Source organism: Salvelinus sp. IW2-2015, linkage group LG15 (genome assembly GCF_002910315.2).
Source record: "Salvelinus sp. IW2-2015 linkage group LG15, ASM291031v2, whole genome shotgun sequence".
In the NCBI taxonomy this organism is placed as follows: domain Eukaryota; kingdom Metazoa; phylum Chordata; class Actinopteri; order Salmoniformes; family Salmonidae; genus Salvelinus; species Salvelinus sp. IW2-2015.
Window position 1 is genome coordinate 4,031,280 of NC_036855.1, and position 18,215 is coordinate 4,049,494.

The 18,215-nt window shown below is 44.9% G+C and overlaps 1 protein-coding gene across 1 annotated transcript in view; it reads right to left on the reverse strand.

Annotated features, from left to right (window-relative positions):
* Positions 1–18,215, reverse strand: part of LOC111973945 (serine-rich coiled-coil domain-containing protein 1-like) — a 107,934-nt gene that overhangs the window by 63,631 nt on the left and 26,088 nt on the right. The window contains exon 6 of the mRNA XM_070446885.1: positions 7,824–7,841. Within this exon, the coding sequence (XP_070302986.1) occupies positions 7,824–7,841 (18 nt within the window). The remainder of the gene's footprint in view (positions 1–7,823; positions 7,842–18,215) is intronic.

An 18,215-nucleotide genomic window follows, 5' to 3' on the forward strand; every position in this document is an offset into this window, starting at 1 on the left:
AGACTCTGAGACCATGAGAAACAAGATTCTCTGGTCTGATGAAACCAAGATCGAACTCTTTGGCCTGAATGCCAAGCGTCACGTCTGGAGGAAACCTGGCACCATCCCTAAGGTGAAGCATGGTGGTGGCAGCATCATGCTGTGGGGATTTTTTTCAGCGGCAGGGACAGGGATACTAGTCAGAATCGAGGGAAAGATGAACGGAGCAAAGTACAGCGAGATCCTTGATGAAAACCTGCTACAGACTGGGGTGAAGGTTCACCTTCCAACAGGACAACGACCCTAAGCACACAGTCAAGACATCGCAGGAGTGGCTTCGGGGCAAGTCTCTGAATGTCCTTGAGAGGCCCAGCCAGCGTCCGGACTTGAACCCGATCTAACATTTCTGTTGAACCTGAAAATAAAGCTGTGCAGCGATGCTCCCCCATCCAACCTGACAGAGCTTGGAGGATCTGCTGAGGAGAATGGGAGAAACTCCCCAAATACAGGTGTGGCAAGCTTGTAGGGTCGTACCCAAGAAGACTCAAGGCTGTAAATGCTGCCAAAGGTGCTTCAAGAAAGTACTGAGTAAAGGGTCTGAATACTTAGTAAATGTGATATTTCAGAATTTTTGCGAAACAGTTCTATAAACCAGTTTTTGCTTTGTCATTATGGGGTATTGTCTGTAGATTGATGAGGAAAAAAATAAGGCTGTAACGAATTGTGGTAAAAGTGAAGGAGTCTGAATACTTTCCGAATGTACTGTATCCCTGGCACATCCCAACTGTGAGCAGTCACTGTTCTTTTCATGCAGGAAGGAAGGAAAGCTCATATTAAAACTTGTGAACAGAATGGACATAAAGTCCCATTGCTCTTTATATGAAGCCATTTAGACCAAATGCTTCCTTCCAGGGTTGGAACTGATTAGGTAAAACAATGAGAGTCACGAACAGGCATCGATAAAGTCTTATTGCAACAAAATCATTGCTATCTTAATCATTTTTATTAGAAGAGCCTTTTGACGTGGCCCAGCCTAACATGCTGATGCAGAGTATTACCTTAATGTGTAACATGTTTTGCGTGTGCACCCCACAGGAAGAACCATCACAACAGGGAAATATTGATAAAAATACATTTGTGCACTTTTTCCCCTGTAGTGGATAAGAACAACAACATGCCATTATACTGGGTAAATGTGCACCGTGGCAGATTTTACAATATATTTGATTTTGGCTGCACACTTGAAAGGCTTATTTGAGTTTATGGAATGTGTGCAATAATGTTTGCAGTGTAGTTTGATATTCCCTTCAGTTTCATTGTTCGTGCCAGACAAGTCTTGGATGTAGATTATTACTTTGTCTCGCCATGCTCTTCCCGTGGCCGACGTTTATTATTTTCTTCACTTCTGGAGAATTCAGACACAGAATTTCTCTGAATTTTTTTTTCTTCCTGATGCTGCATTTCATCATTGTTTCTGTGTTGGAGGTGGTGCGTTAGTTAGGCCTATCTTAAAACATTTCCCACAAAACGAGGAAGTGCTATCTGAAATTCTCGTCTTCGTTTTCGGGTTCTTAAACATTTTGAAACGTGTGGGGCCCAATGAATGCCACCCTGGAGACTACCTGGAAAGAAATCAACATTTTCTCTTCCAATCAGAGCTTGGAATGATTTTGCACAGTGTACTGTCAGAGACAGGGCCAACCTCAGTGCAAGGTCTCACAGCTCCAGAACTGGAGGGCCCCAGAAGCAGCAAAGTAAAGTTTTCCCCTCTGTTCAGTCACATGACATTTGTTTCAACCTCCTTAGAATTTCACCCTCAGGATATTTGCTGATTTATTGATGTCTCTCTGATAAACTATGGCTCATCTTGTTATTCTGTTCTCCCATCTGCCTTTGATGTTGGACATCCTTTGCATGTAAGTCAAATAATGAATCAGTCAACAGAGAAGGGTCTAGTAGGAAATTACAGTATGAGACAGAATCATATGAGGAATCTAATTTTGACACTTTCAGTGTTTGCTTTGTTGCCATGAGAACTGTCTCGGGCCTTTCACGGCGCCTCATCACTATTCAGAAGACATATTGGCCAAGCGAAGGGCACGCACACACTAGATGGGTCCAGATCAATTTATAGGGTCAAACCAGTGACTGTTGACAGCCGCCATTGGTTAATTAGGCCCATAGAGTGTCTTCTGAATCTCTCCTGCCACTACCTGCCAGGCATCAGCCAACGTCATTGTTTTTGTGCTCAACAAAAGAAAAAAACAGGGTAATTGCTTTCTTTCTCTCATTTGACTTCTCTCACGTGCTTTCTCTCTCGTTTGAGACAATTGCACTGAACTAAGACGGGCATATGTGGCAATGATGTCTGAACAGGATCTCAGCAGATGTAGCGTTTTAAAGATTATGCCGGCGGTGGAATCGCAGGTGTACCCTGACGACAAGCTCCTCATCTTGATGCCCAACGTGCTCCCCACACATACGGGAGCACACACATGTTGCACCGCGGTCTTGTGTGTACAGATCATTACTATAGAGGGAAGTCCTGAAACCTGGCCTAGATATGAGACTCATCATCCTCTGTCCTCTCAGCACCGACCAACCCGTGATTTATAGAGGTGGTGCATTTGTTGGGATGACCTTGGTCATTTCTAAACAGCATTTATGTCTTCCACCATCTTGGTTTTTCGTTGTTTTAATGCACACATTGCATTGTGACGGAGGCATGGAGAGTCGAGCGTTGCAAGTTTTTTTGCGTGACTGTACAGTCTGTGTATGTCATAACCAGTAGGCTAAGGCCCTCGCTGACTTTTAGAGGCTTTAGGGCTTGTAAATGGTAAACAGGCCCCAACATCTTAGAGTAACAAAATCAACATAAATGGCTTGGAGCAGAAACACATCAGGCCCTAATAAGACACAGAGTTTGACATTTTTGCTGGTCATCCTGTGCCAAGAGCTGTCCAGATATCATGTATTACACACGTAGACCACAGACAGACACACAGACAGACAGACAAGCAGACAGACCCTAGTCAATGATTAAAAGAAGGATCCAATAAAGGGAGGATACACACAACTACAATTACCACAAGTCTGTGACTTTGGCACAATCCTGGCTAGATGGAGGGTAATAATGGACACTTTCCCATATACCATCTAACTGGGGGCAACAACACGATTTTGGGGAAAATAGCTACTTCCCGGAAAGCACGACAACACCTCATTTTCCAGATGGTTTACCCATCAACCTGGGGACAATTGAAGTATGTGCCTGCTGTGTTTTTTCTGTCTGGGAGTGTCTAATAGAGACCTTGTAGTAGTTGTAAGGGCAGAAATGTTGCAGGAGGCAGGATCAGGTGCACAAGTTGTTCTTTTATTTACAGGTGATGATAGTGGTCCACAGGTGCAATTAGTAATATACAGTACCAGTCCAAAGTTTGGGACACACATACTCTTTTTTACTATTTTCTACGGTGTAGAATAATAGTTAAGACATTTAAAAACTAGAAAAACACATATGGAATCATGTATAACCAAAAAAGTGTTAAACAAATCAAAAATATATTTTAGATTCTTCACTCTTGGCAATATCCAACCAGTTCACATGGAATGATTTTCCAACGATCTTGAAGTTCCCATATATGCTGAGCACTTGTTGGCTGCTTTTGCTTTACTCTGTGGTCCAACTCTTCCAACCATTTTAGTTGGGTTGAGGTCGGTGATTGTGGAGGCAAGGTCATCTGATGCAGCACTCCATCACACTCCTTCTTGTCAAATAGCCCTTACAAACCACACATGTGGAGATCATCCGTTCATAAATACTCTGCGTCTCGCAACGACTCATTGGATCATCAGACCAAAGGACAGATTTCCACTGGTCTAAGGTCCATTGCTCGTGTTTTCTCGCCCCAAGCAAGTCTATTCTGCCTGGATTTTGATGCCAACAAGTTGCTACAGTCCCATTTGTTTTCATTGCTGCCTCGTTTGAATGCCGCGGTACGCAAAGTGTGTACGGAACAGCGTTACATTAGCTACCATTACGGCCTACAGAGTACAGCACAGACACCCAGAACCAGACAGAGGACACTTGCTATTATCCCTAATCCACAGCCTTGACAAATTAATAAGATTGATCATCCATTGGTGAGAAATCCTCCCCCCCACCTCCTGTAGAGAATTCATCTTCTGCTGAGGAGACTGTCTGCAGCTGTATGCGTGTGTCTACCCTGTAACTCACTGAGACTGTCTGCAGCTGTATGCGTGTGTCTACCCTGTAACTCACTGAGACTGTCGCAGCTGTATGTGTGTGTCTACCCTGTAACTCACTGAGACTTGTCTGCAGCTGTGTGTGTGTCTACCCTGTAACTCACTGAGACTGTCTGCAGCTGTTGTGTGTGTTCTACCCTGTAACTCACTGAGACTGTCTGCAGCTGTGTGTGTGTCTACCCTGTAACTCACTGAGACTGTCTGCAGCTGTGTGTGTCTACCTGTAATCACTGAGACTGTCTGCAGCTGTATGCGTGTGTCTACCCTGTAACTCACTGAGACTGTCTGCAGCTGTTGCGTGTGTCTCTACCTGTAACTCACTGAGACTGTCTGCAGCTGTGATGCGTGGTTGTCTACCCTGTAACTCACTGAGACGTCTGCAGCTGTGTGTGTGTTCTACCCTGTAACTCACTGAGACTGTCTGCAGCTGTATTGCATGTCTACCTCATAACTCACTGAGACTGTCTGCAGCTGTATGCGTGTCTACCCTGTAACTCACTGATGTGAGGCCTCCTTGGCTAGAAAACACACGGAACACAATAAAACAACACAGAAACACAACAGAAACCAACCTCTGCAACCCCCCCACATCCCCTTGAGCAAATTATGCTTAATGTTCTGTGAAGCAAACATGTTTTTTTTTCTCTACAGACGTTTTCGACTCCTCTGCTTTTCTGAAATCTAAGTTTGTGTGTTTGTTTTGGGAGAGAGAAACTCAGGAGGGGGAGACCTCTCCATCTGGCCTGCGTGATTGGTCGACAGACAGGATGTCAGAGGAGGCCTGTGTGAGGGATCGTGTCATCAGTCAGGAGCTCTGTTCAAGTCTCCGGTCTTTAAAACACAACTGTAATTTCCCTCCATGGGATTCGGAGGGCTTCTTTTTGCTAGCCCAACTGTCCTACCTACGTCAATGCCTTAATTCTCAGGCATTTTTTTGCTATTAGTTTGCCCACAAAAACGCTTGTCTTGGATGATTTCATCAAGCCGATGTTCATTTTGTAGTTTTATTAGGTGCCATTACTGCATTAGTGAATGCATCTTCATTTCAGTGCTGAAACTTGCCTGTTTAAGTGTTATGGACACTGTTTCTAATTAGGCTTCCTTCCTGGTTTAAGTGTTATGGACACTGTTTCTAATTAGGCTTCCTGCCTGGTTTAAGTGTTATAATTAGGCTTCCTTCCTGGTTTTTAAGTGTTATGGACACTGTTTCTAATTAGGCTTCCTTCCTGGTTTTAGTGTTATGCACACTGTTCTAATTAGGCTTCCTTCCTGGTTTAAGTGTTATGGACACTGTTTCTAATTAGGCTTCCTTCCTGGTTTAAGTGTTATGGACACTGTTTATAATGAGGCTTCCTTCCTGGTTTAAATGTTATGGACACTGTTTATAATTAGGCTTCCTTCCTGGTTTTAAGTGTTATGGACACTGTTCTAATTGGGCTTCCTTCCTTGTAATGTCTAGGAGCACTGTTTCTAATTAGGCTTCCTTTCCTGGTTAAGTGTTATGACACATTCTCTCTTTTGGCCCTTTTTCCTTTCTTTTATTACCCTTTTTACTGTCCCCCTTTTTTTTTTATTTGTTTTTTCCCGGTTGTGTTGTGTGCGAGAGATAGCTCGCTCCATAACACTTAAACCAGGAAGGAAGCCTAATTAGAAACCAGTCCGTCCAGAACACTTAAACCAGGATAGGGAGCCTCAATTGAATACCAGTGTCCATAACACTTAAACCAGGAAGGAAGCCTAATTAGAAACGTGTCGCATAAACTTTTAAACCAGGAATGGAAGCCTATTTACTAAACAGTGTCCCATAACACTTAACCAGGAAGAGAAGCCCTAATTTAGAAACAGTTGTCCATAACACTTAAACCAGGAAGGAAGCCTAATGAAACAGTGCGCATAACACTTAAACCAGGGAAGGAAGCCTAATTAGAAACAGTGTCATAACACTTAAAACCAGGAGGAAGCCTAATTAGAAACAGTGTCCATAACACTTAAACCAGGAAGGAAGCCTAATTAGAAACAGTGTCCATAACACTTAAACCAGGCAAGTTTCAGCACTGAAATGAAGATGCATTCACTAATGCAGTAATGGCACCTATAAAACTACAAAATGAACATCGGCTTGATGAAATCATCCAAGACAAGCGTTTTGTTGGGCAAACTAATAGCAAAAAAATGCCTGAGAATATAAGGCATTGACGTAGGTAGGACAGTTGGGCTAGCAAAAAGAAGCCCTCCGAATCCCATGGAGGGAAATTACAGTTGTGTTTTAAAGACCGGAGACTTGAACAGAGCTCCTGACTGATGACACGATCCCTCACACAGGCCTCCTCTGACATCCTGTCTGTCGACCAATCACGCAGGCCAGATGGAGAGGGTCTCCCCCTCCTGAGTTTCTCTCTCCCAAAACAAACACACAAACTATAGATTTCAGAAAAGCAGAGGAGTCGAAAACGTCTGTAGAGAAAAAAAAACATGTTTGCTTCACAGAACATTAAGCATAATTTGCTCAAGGGGATGTGGGGGGGTTGCAGAGGTTGGTTCTGTTGTGTTCTGTGTTGTTTTATTGTGTTCCGTGTGTGTTCTAGCCAAGGAGGCCTCACATCTCAGTGAGTTACAGGGTAGACACGCATACAGCTGCAGACAGTCTCAGTGAGTTAGAGGGTAGACATGCATACAGCTGCAGACAGTCTCAGTGAGTTACAGGGTAGACACACACACAGCTGCAGACAGTCTCAGTGAGTTACAGGGTAGACACACGCATTACAGCTTGCAGACAGTCTCAGTGAGTTACAGGGTAGACACACGCATACAGCTGCAGACAGTCTCAGTGAGTTACAGGGTAGACACACGCATACAGCTGCAGACAGTCTCAGTGAGTTACAGGGTAGACACACACACAGCTGCAGACAGTCTCAGTGAGTTACAGGGTAGACACACACACAGCTGCAGACAGTCTCAGTGAGTTACAGGTAGACACACACACAAGCTGCAGACAGTCTCAGTGAGTTACAGGGTAGACACACACACAGCTGCAGACAGTCTCAGTGAGTTACAGGGAGACACACACATACAGCTGCAGACAGTCTCAGTGAGTTACAGGGTAGACACACGCTACAGCTGCAGACAGTCTCAGTGAGTTACAGGGTAGACACACGCATACAGCTGCAGACAGTCTCCTCAGCAGAAGATGAATTCTCTACAGGAGGGTGGGGGGAGGAGATTTCTCACCAATGGATGATCAATCTTATTAATTTGTCAAGGCTGTGGATTAGGGATAATAGCAAGTGTCCTCTGGTCTGGTTCTGGGTGTCTGTGCTGTACTCTGTAGGCCTGTAATGGTAGCTAATGTAACGCTGTTCCGTACACACTTTGCGTACCGCGGCATTCAAACGAGGCAGCAATGAAAACAAATGGGACTGTAGCAACTTTGTTGGCATCAAAATCCAGGCAGAATAGACTTGCTTGGGGCGAGAAACACGAGCAATGGACCTTAGACCAGTGGAAATCTGTCCTTTGGTCTGATGAGTCCAAATGAGTCTGTGCGAGACGCAGAGTATTTATGAACGGATGATCTCCACATGTGTGGTTTGTAAGGGCTATTTGACCAAGAAGGAGTGTGATGGAGTGCTGCATCAGATGACCTTGCCTCCACAATCACCCGACCTCAACCCAACTAAAATGGTTTGGGAAGAGTTGGACCACAGAGTAAAGCAAAAGCAGCCAACAAGTGCTCAGCATATATGGGAACTCCTTCAAGACTGTTGGAAAATCATTCCATGTGAAGCTGGTTGAGATATTGCCAAGAGTGAAGAATCTAAAATATATTTTTGATTTGTTTAACACTTTTTTGGTTACTACATGATTCCATATGTGTTATTTCCTAGTTTTAATGTCTTAACTATTATTCTACACCGTAGAAAATAGTAAAAAAAGAGTATGTGTGTCCAAACTTTGGACTGGTACTGTATATTACTAATTGCACCTGTGGACCACTATCATCACCTGTAAATAAAAGAACAACTTGTGCACCTGATCCTGCCTCCTGCAACATTTCTGCCCTTACAACTACTACAAGGTCTCTATTAGACACTCCCAGACAGAAAAACACAGCAGGCCACATACTTCAATTGTCCCCAGGTTGATGGGTAAACCATCTGGAAAATGAGGTGTTGTCGTGCTTTCCGGGAAGTAGCTATTTTCCCCAAAATGCGTGTTGTTGCCCCCAGTTAGATGGTATATGGGAAAGTGTCCATTATTACCCTCCATCTAGCCAGGATTGTGCCAAAGTCACAGACTTGTGGTAATTGTAGTTGTGTGTATCCTCCCTTTTATTGGATCCTTTCTTTTAAATCATTGACTAGGGTCTGTCTGCTTGTCTGTCTGTCTGTGTGTCTGTCTGTGGGTCTACGTGTGTAATACATGATATCTGGGACAGCTCTTGGCACAGGATGACCAGCAAAAATGTCAAACTCTGTGTCTTATTAGGGCCTGATGTGTTTCTGCTCCAAGCCATTTATGTTGATTTGTTTACTCTAAGATGTTGGGGCCTGTTTACCATTTACAAGCCCTAAAGCCTCTAAAAGTCAGCGAGGGCCTTAGCCTACTGGTTATGACATACACAGACTGTACAGTCACGCAAAAAAACTTGCAACGCTCGACTCTCCATGCCTCCGTCACAATGCAATGTGTGCATTAAAACAACGAAAAACCAAGATGGTGGAAGACATAAATGCTGTTTAGAAATGACCAAGGTCATCCCAACAAATGCACCACCTCTATAAATCACGGGTTGGTCGGTGCTGAGAGGACAGAGGATGATGAGTCTCATATCTAGGCCAGGTTTCAGGACTTCCTCYTATAGTAATGATCTGTACACACAAGACCGCGGTGCCAACATGTGTGTGCTCCCGTATGTGTGGGGAGCACGTTGGGCATCAAGATGAGGAGCTTGTCGTCAGGGTACACCTGCGATTCCACCGCCGGCATAATCTTTAAAACGCTACATCTGCTGAGATCCTGTTCAGAACATCATTGCCACATATGCCCGTCTTAGTTCAGTGCAATTGTCTCAAACGAGAGAGAAAGCACGTGAGAGAAGTCAAATGAGAGAAAGAAAGCAATTACTCTGTTTTTTCTTTTGTTGAGCAACAAAAACAATGACGTTGGCTGATGCCTGGCAGGTAGTGGCAGGAGAGATTCAGAAGACACTCTATGGGCTCAATTAACCAATGGCGGCTGTCAAACAGTCACTGGTTTGACCCTATAAATTGATCTGGACCCCATCTAGTGTGTGCGTGCCCTTCGCTTGGCCAATATGTCTTCTGAATAGTGATGAGGCGCCGTGAAAGGCCCGAGACAGTTCTCATGGCAACAAGCAAACACTGAAAGTGTCAAAATTAGATTCCTCATATGATTCTGTCTCATACTGTAATTTCCTACTAGACCCTTCTCTGTTGACTGATTCATTATTGTTGACTTACATGCAAAGGATGTCCAACATCAAAGGCAGATGGGAGAACAGAATAACAGATGCAGCCATAGTTTATCAGAGAGACATCAATAAATCAGCAAATATCCTGAGGGTGAAATTCTAAGGAGGTTGAAACAAATGTCATGTGACTGAACAGAGGGGAAAACTTTACTTTGCTGCTTCTGGGGCCCTCCAGTTCTGGAGCTGTGAGACCTTGCACTGAGGTTGGCCCTGTCTCTGACAGTACACTGTGCAAAATCATTCCAAGCTCTGATTGGAAGAGAAAATGTTGATTTCTTTCCAGGTAGTCTCCAGGGTGGCATTCATTGGGGCACACACGTTTCAAAATGTTTAAGAACCCGAAAACGAAGACGAGAATTTCAGATAGCACTTCCTCGTTTTGTGGGAAATGTTTTAAGATAGGCCTAACTAACGCACCACCTCCAACACAGAAACAATGATGAAATGCAGCATCAGGAAGAAAAAAAAATTCAGAGAAATTCTGTGTCTGAATTCTCCAGAAGTGAAGAAAATAATAAACGTCGGCCACGGGAGAGCATGGCGAGACAAAGTAATAATCTACATCCAAGACTTGTCTGGCACGAACAATGAAACTGAAGGGAATATCAAACTACACTGCAAACATTTATTGCACACATTCCATAAACTCAAATAAGCCTTTCAAGTGTGCAGCCAAATCAAATATATTGTAAAATCTGCCACGGTGCACATTTACCCAGTAATGGCATGTGTTGTTCTTATCCACTACAGGGGAAAAAGTGCACAAATGTATTTTATCAATATTTCCCTGTTGTGATGGTTCATATCTGTGGGGTGCACACGCAAAACATGTTACACATTAAGGTAATACTCTGCATCAGCATGTTAGGCTGGGCCACGTCAAAAGGCTTCTCTAATAAAAATGATTAAGATAGCAATGATTTTGTTGCAATAAGACTTTTATCGATGCCTGTTCGTGACTCTCATTGTTTTACCTAATCAGTTCCAACCCTGGAAGGAAGCATTTGGTGCTAATGGCTTCATATAAAGAGCAATGGGACTTTATGTCCATTCTGTTCACAAGTTTTAATATGAGCTTTCCTTCCTTCCTGCATGAAAGAACAGTGACTGCTCACAGTTGGGATGTGCCAGGGATACAGTACATTCGGAAAGTATTCAGACTCCTTCACTTTTACCACAATTCGTTACAGCCTTATTTTTTTCCTCATCAATCTACAGACAATACCCCATAATGACAAAGCAAAAACTGGTTTATAGAACTGTTCGCAAAAATTCTGAAATATCACATTTACATAAGTATTCAGACCCTTTACTCAGTACTTTCTTGAAGCACCTTTGGCAGCTATTACAGCCTTGAGTCTTCTTGGGTACGACCCTACAAGCTTGCCACACCTGTATTTGGGGAGTTTCTCCCATTCTCCTCAGCAGATCCTCCAAGCTCTGTCAGGTTGGATGGGGGAGCATCGCTGCACAGCTAATTTTCAGGTTCAACAGAAATGTTAGATCGGGTTCAAGTCCGGACGCTGGCTGGGCCTCTCAAGGACATTCAGAGACTTGCCCCGAAGCCACTCCTGCGATGTCTTGACTGTGTGCTTAGGGTCGTTGTCCTGTTTGGAAGGTGAACCTTCACCCCAGTCTGTAGCAGGTTTTCATCAAGGATCTCGCTGTACTTTGCTCCGTTCATCTTTCCCTCGATTCTGACTAGTATCCCTGTCCCTGCCGCTGAAAAAAATCCCCACAGCATGATGCTGCCACCACCATGCTTCACCTTAGGGATGGTGCCAGGTTTCCTCCAGACGTGACGCTTGGCATTCAGGCCAAAGAGTTCGATCTTGGTTTCATCAGACCAGAGAATCTTGTTTCTCATGGTCTCAGAGTCTTTTGGCAAACTCCAAGCGGACTGTCATGTGCCTTTTACTGAGGAGTGGTTTCCATCTGACCACTCTACCTTAAAGGCCTGATTGGTGGAGTGCTGCAGAGATGGTTGTCCTTCTGGAAGGTTCTCCCATCTCCACAGAGCTCTCCAAGTGGGTTTATGCATTAAAAAAGCACATGCATTACCATGGTAGCAATTGAAAGAACACATTGGAGATTATGGGGAAATTATTAGGCCAAAGTTGAGAACACAACAGTTCACCTGACACAAGACTGAATCCAAACATTGCACTGTTGATTTTATGTGCATTTTACATTTACTGTACTTTTCACAGAATTTTGTCAATAACAAAATCTGAAAATAGTCTGGATACATTCAGTTACATAATAATAAGAATATTCATAACAATTTTGGAGTAGAAGAAAGATTAGAAAAAACTATTACTGAATGTGTCTCCAAGTGGCCTCATACCTCCTCAAACTGCACAGGTCCTCAGTTATTTCAATAAACATTTTGTCACACCCTGATCTGGTTCACCTGTCCTTGTGATTGTCTCCACCCCCTCCAGGTGTCGCTCATTATCCCCGGTGTATATATCCCTGTGTTTCCTGTCTCTCTGTGCCAATTCGTCTTGTTTGTCAAGTCAACCAGCGTTTTTCCTTGCTCCTATTTCTTTGTGGAGGAGAAGGACAAGACCCTGTGTCCGTGCATTGACTACCGGGGTCTTAATAACATTACGATTAAGAATCGTTACTCCCTACCACTCCTCTCATCGGCTTTTGAACCTCTCCAGTGGGCCACCATTTTTTCCAAGCTGGACCTTCGGAATGCATACCACCTGGTTCGGATACGCGAAGGAGATGAGTGGAAGACAGCAATCAACACAGCCAGCGGACATTATGAGTACCATGTCATGCCGTTTGGACTCACCAACGCCCCCGCTGTCTTCCAGGCTCTGGTAAACTATGTGCTCCGGGACATGCTAAACCGTTTTGTGTTTGTCTACCATGACGACTTCCTGTTTTTTCCCCCGGTCTGCCCAAGAACATGTTCTTCATGTCAGACAAGTCCTTCAGCGCCTCCTGGAGAACCAATTGTTCGTGAAAGCCGAGAAGTGTGAGTTCCACCACTCGACAATCTGCTTTCTGGGATATGTCACCGCTGAGGGAAACGTCCAAATGGATATTGGAAAAGTGACGTCAATTTGTTGTAGAGGTTGATGCTTCTGACATTGGAGTGGGGGCCATCCTGTCCCAGCGATCTGCCCAGGACCAAAAGCTTCATACCTGTGCCTTCCTGTCCCATCGTCTCAATCCTGCAGAGAGGAACTATGACGTAGGCAACCGAGAACTCCTGGCGGTCGAGATGGCGTTGGAAGAGTGGAGGGACAGACTGGAAGGAGCAGAACTGCCATTCTTGGTCTGGTCCGACCATAAAAATGTGGAATATCTCTGTACAGCCAAGCGCCTTAACTCCAGGCAGGCCCGGTTTACAAGATTCAACTTCACAATTTTCTACAGCCCAGGGTCCAAAAAATGTGAAGCCTGACGCCCTCACCTGCCTATACAGTTCCTCTGCCACACCCTCGGTCTTCGAAGCCATTCTCCCTACCTCATGTCTTGCAGCCTCAGTGGGATGGGGGATTGAGAACCTGGTTCGCAAAGCACAACGTTCCCAGCCTGAACCTGAAGGGGGCCTGGCTAACCAGCTGTTTGTCCCTAACTCAGTCCGGTCCCAGGTCCTGGAATGGGCTTATTCCTCCAGGCTGACCTGTCATCCAGGTTCCCGCCGTACCCTAGCATTCCTCCGACAACGTTTCTGGTGGCCCACAATGGTTCCTGACAACTCTGCTTTCGTCGCCGYGTGCACGGTGTGTGCTCAGAACAAGACTCCACGGCAAGCTCCTTCTGCACCCACTACCGGTCCCTCATCGTCCCTGGTCCCATATCTCTCTGGACATTGTCACTGGGCTTCCATCATCTGATGGCAACATCACCATTCTGACGGTGGTAGATCAGTTCTCAAAGGCCGCTCATTTCATCTCTCTCCCCAAAATTCCCTCTGCCAAGGAAATGGCCCAGCTCATGGTGCAGCACGTCTTCCGGATCCATGGACTCCCGGTGGATATGGTTTCCGACCAGGGTCCTCAGCTCTCGTCTCAGTTCTGGAAGGCGTTCTGCACCCTTATTGGGGCGTCGGCCAGCCTATCCTCTGGATTCCATCCCCAATCAAACGGACGAGTCATAGCGAGATAACCAGGACATGGAGACCACCCTAAGATGCCTGATCTCAACCAACCCCACTAACTGGGGCCGACAACTGGTCTGGGTGGAGTATGCACCGGAACACTCTTCCCTGTTCCCCTTTGAAGTGCTCCATGGGATACCAGCCTCTACTCTTCCCAGAACAAGAACCGGAAGTCAACGTACCCACGGCCCAGATGTTCGTCCACCACTGTTGACGTACCTGGAGACGAGCTCGGGTAGCACTTCTCAAGACCAACTCCAGGTATCGTCAACAGGCGGACCACCGCCGGACTCCAGCTCCCCGCTACCGCATTGGGCAGAGGGTATGGCTGTCCACACGCAACCTGCCCCTTCAGGAAGAGTCCCGCAAACTGTCCCCCCGTTTCATTGGTCCTTTTCCCATCTCTGAGTCCTTAGATCCACTGCTGTCCATCTCTTGTTACCCCGTACCCTCCGTATTCACCCTACTTTCCATGTGTCTAGGATTAAGCCCATGTTATAATACATATCAGAACTCTACCATCTGCCTCCTGTGTCTGCATTTGGGTCTCGCCTTGTGCCCTTATACATTTATGACTCAAGGAAAAGAGCCTTGTACGATAAGATGTATTTTTTTTTTAGCTCTCCTAGCTTTCTCATTATTTTTATTTCATTTTTTATTCCACCTTTATTTAACCAGGTAGGCCAGTTGAGAACAAGTTCTCATTAACAACTGCGACCTGGCCAAGATAAAGCAAAGATGTGCGACACAAACAACACAAAGTTACATATGGGATAAACAAACGTACAGTCAATAACACAACAGAAAAGTCTATATACAGGGTCTGCAAATGTAGTAAGATTAGGGAGGTAAGGCAATAAATAGGCCATAGTGGTGAAATAATTACAATTTAGCAATTAAACACTGGAGTGATAGATATGCAGAAGATGAATGTGCAAGTAGAGATACTGGGGTGCAAAGGAGCAAAGAATAAATAACAATATGGGAATGAGGTAGTTGGGTGGGCTATTTACAGATGGGCTATGTACAGGTGCAATGATTGGTAAGCTGTTCTGACAGCTGATGTTTAAAGTTAGTGAGGGAGATATAAGTCTCCAACTTCAGTGATTTTTGCAATTCGTTCCAGTCATTGGCAGCAGAGAACTGGAATGGAAGGCGGCCAAAGGGGGAGTTGGCTTTGGGGATGACCAGTGAAATATACCTGCTGGAGCGCATGCTACGGGTGGGTGCTGCTATGGTGACCAGTGAGCTGAGATAAGGCRGGGCTTTACCTAGCAAAGGCTTATCGATGACCTGGAGCCAGTGGGTTTGGCAACGGATATGAAGCGAGGACCAGCCAACGAGAGCATACAGGTCGCAGTGGTGTGTAGGGGCATTGGTGACAAAACGGATGGCACTGTGATAGACTACATCCAATTTGCTGAGTAGAGTGTTGGTGGCTATTTTGTAACGACATCGACGAAGTCAAGGATCGGCAGGATAGCCAGTTTTACGAGGGTATGTTTGGCAGCATGAGTGAAGGATGCTTTGTTGCAAAATAGGAAGCCGATTCTATATTTCATTTTGGATTGGAGATGCTTAATGTGAGTCTGGAAGGAGAGTTTACAGTCTAACCAGACACCTAGGTATTTGTAGTTGTCCACATATTCTAAGTCAGAACCATCCAGAGTAGTGATGCTAGACGGGTGGGTGCGGGCAGCGATTGAATAGAGACTGCAAGAGGTCTGGACAACAGGCCCTCCGATTTGAAACACTGAACTCTATCTGAGAAGTAGTTGGTGAACCAAGGGAGGCAGTCATTTGAGAAATCGGTGATCTGTTTGTTAACTTGGCTTTCAAAGACTTTAGAAAGGCAGGGTAGAATATATATAGGTCTGTAACAATTTGGGTCTAGTGTCTCCCCCTTTGAGGAAAGGGATGACCGCGGCAGCTTTCCAGTCTAGGGATCTCAGACGATACGAAAGAGAGGTTGAACAGGCTAGTAATAGGGGTTGCAACAATTGCGGCAGATCATTTTAGAAAGAGAGGGTCCAGATTGTCTAGCCCAGCTGATTTGTACGGGTCCAGATTTTGCAGCTCTTTCAGAACATCAGCTATCTGGATTTAGGTGAAGGTGAAATGGGGGAGGCTTAGGCAAGTTGCTGTGGGGGGTTCAGAGCTGTTGACCGGGGTTGGGGTGGCCAGGTGGAAAACATGGCCAGCCGTAGAAAAATGCTTATTGAAATTCTCGATTATCATAGATTTATCGGTGACAGTGTTTCTTAGCCTGAGTGCAGTTGGCAGCTGGGAGGAGATGCTCTTATTTTCCATGGCCTTTACAGTGTCACAGAACTTTTGGGAGTTTGAGCTACAGGATGCAAATTTCTGTTTGAAAAAGCTAGCCTTTGCTTTCCGTAACTGCCTGTGTTATATCGGTTCCTAACTTCCCTGAAAAGTTGCATACGCGGAGGCTATTCGATGCTAATGCAGTTTCCATGTGTCTAGAATTAAGCCGTTTCCCAGGATGTTTTGTGCTGGTCAAGGGCAGTCAGGTCTGAGTGAACCAAGGGCTATATCTATTCTTAGTTCTACATTTTTGGAATGGGACATGCTTATTTAAGATGGTGAGGAAAGCACTTTTAAAGAATAACCAGGCATCCTCTACTGACGGAATCTAGTCAATATCTTCCAGGATACCCGGCCAGGCCGATTAGAAAGGCCTGCTCGCTGAAGTGTTTTAGGGAGCGTTTGACAGTGATGAGGGGTGGTCGTTTGACCGCGGACCCATTACGGACGCAGGCAATGAGGCAGTGATCGCTGAGATCCTGGTTGAAGACAGCAGAGGTGTATTTAGAGGCAGGTTGGTCAGGATGATATCTATGAGGGTGCCCATGTTTACAGATTTAGGGTTGTACCTGGTAGGTTCCATGATCATTTGTGTGAGATTGAGGGCCTCTTGCTTAGATTGTAGGACGGCCGGGGTGTTAAGCATATCCCAGTTTAGGTCACCTAACAGTACAAACTCTGAAGATAAAATGGGGGGCAATTAATTCACATATGGTGTCCAGGGCACAGCTGGGGCTGGGGGGGGGTCTATAAACGCGGCAAACAGTTAGAGACTTGTTTCTGGAAAGGTGGATTTTTAAAAGTAGAAGCTCGAACTGTTTGGGCACAGACCTGGATAGCATGACAGAACTCTGCAGGCTATCTCTGCAGTAGATTACAACTCTACCCCCTTTGGCAGTTCTATCTTGGCGGAAAATGTTATAGTTTGGGACGGAAATTTCAGATTTTGTGGCCTTCCTAAACCAGGATTCAGACACGGCAAGGACATCAGGGTTGGCGGAGTGTGCTAAAGCAGTGAATAAAACAAACTTAGGGAAGAGGCTTCTGATGTTAACATGCATGAAACCAAGGCTTTTATGGTTACAGAAGTCAACAAATGAAGGAACTGGARGAACTGGAGCATGCACACTTGTCATTTTTAGTTTGGAACACAGCCCCGAGTCCCAACCGTCACACAAGTACTGCTGTTTACCCAATAACTAAAACGTTCCATTATAAAAAATAGCAGATCTGGGTCAGGTGGGCATTTGAAAGTTATAAAATCTGACCTTAGTGTTAGGCTTTCCAAAGGCACTTCAGACATACAGGTTGCAATTTGTCTGAGCATAGAATGGAGTGATGAGTGCATTCAAGTGGGTGTTCTGCAGCTGTTCAGGACAACCCAGGGTATAACTCATGTCATTCTTGTAACTGTGGATCATACACAGCGATCATAATCGTTGATACTGTAAATTACTTGAGTTTTCAAATATGGAAATCTGAAGTTTACTAGTGTGACATCAAAGCGCAATTTATTATAATATTCAACGTCTCATCTTTCAGAACACATCGACTCTTCTCGATTTACAGCATTTACCTCACTCAGACAACAACAAATTCGCAAAAGTAGCCCAATTAGCAGGAGGAATGGGGGCATCTTCTTGTCGTGCACGGTGCTCAAGTATATAACGGCTGTCAGTCAAAACCCATACGGTGCTGTGAAGCGGAGAACCTGAGCTCCGACATCAGATATAACATGTTACCTGCCAGACACTGCATTCCAATTTAAGCGTTTATCAGTGTCCAAATCTGTCATTTTCCACCTGTCTACAGGCATGAGTGTAAAGGGCTACAGTACAATCACCAATAATCTTCCAAGCTGTAGTAAGTGGTATAGATGTACTGAGAGCTGTAGTGAGTGGTATAGATGTACTGAGTGGTATAGATGTAGTGAGAGCTGTAATGAATGGTATAGACGTAGTGAGAGCTGTAGTAAGTGGTATAGATGTAGTGAGAGCTGTAGTGAGTGGTATAGATGTAGTGAGAGCTGTA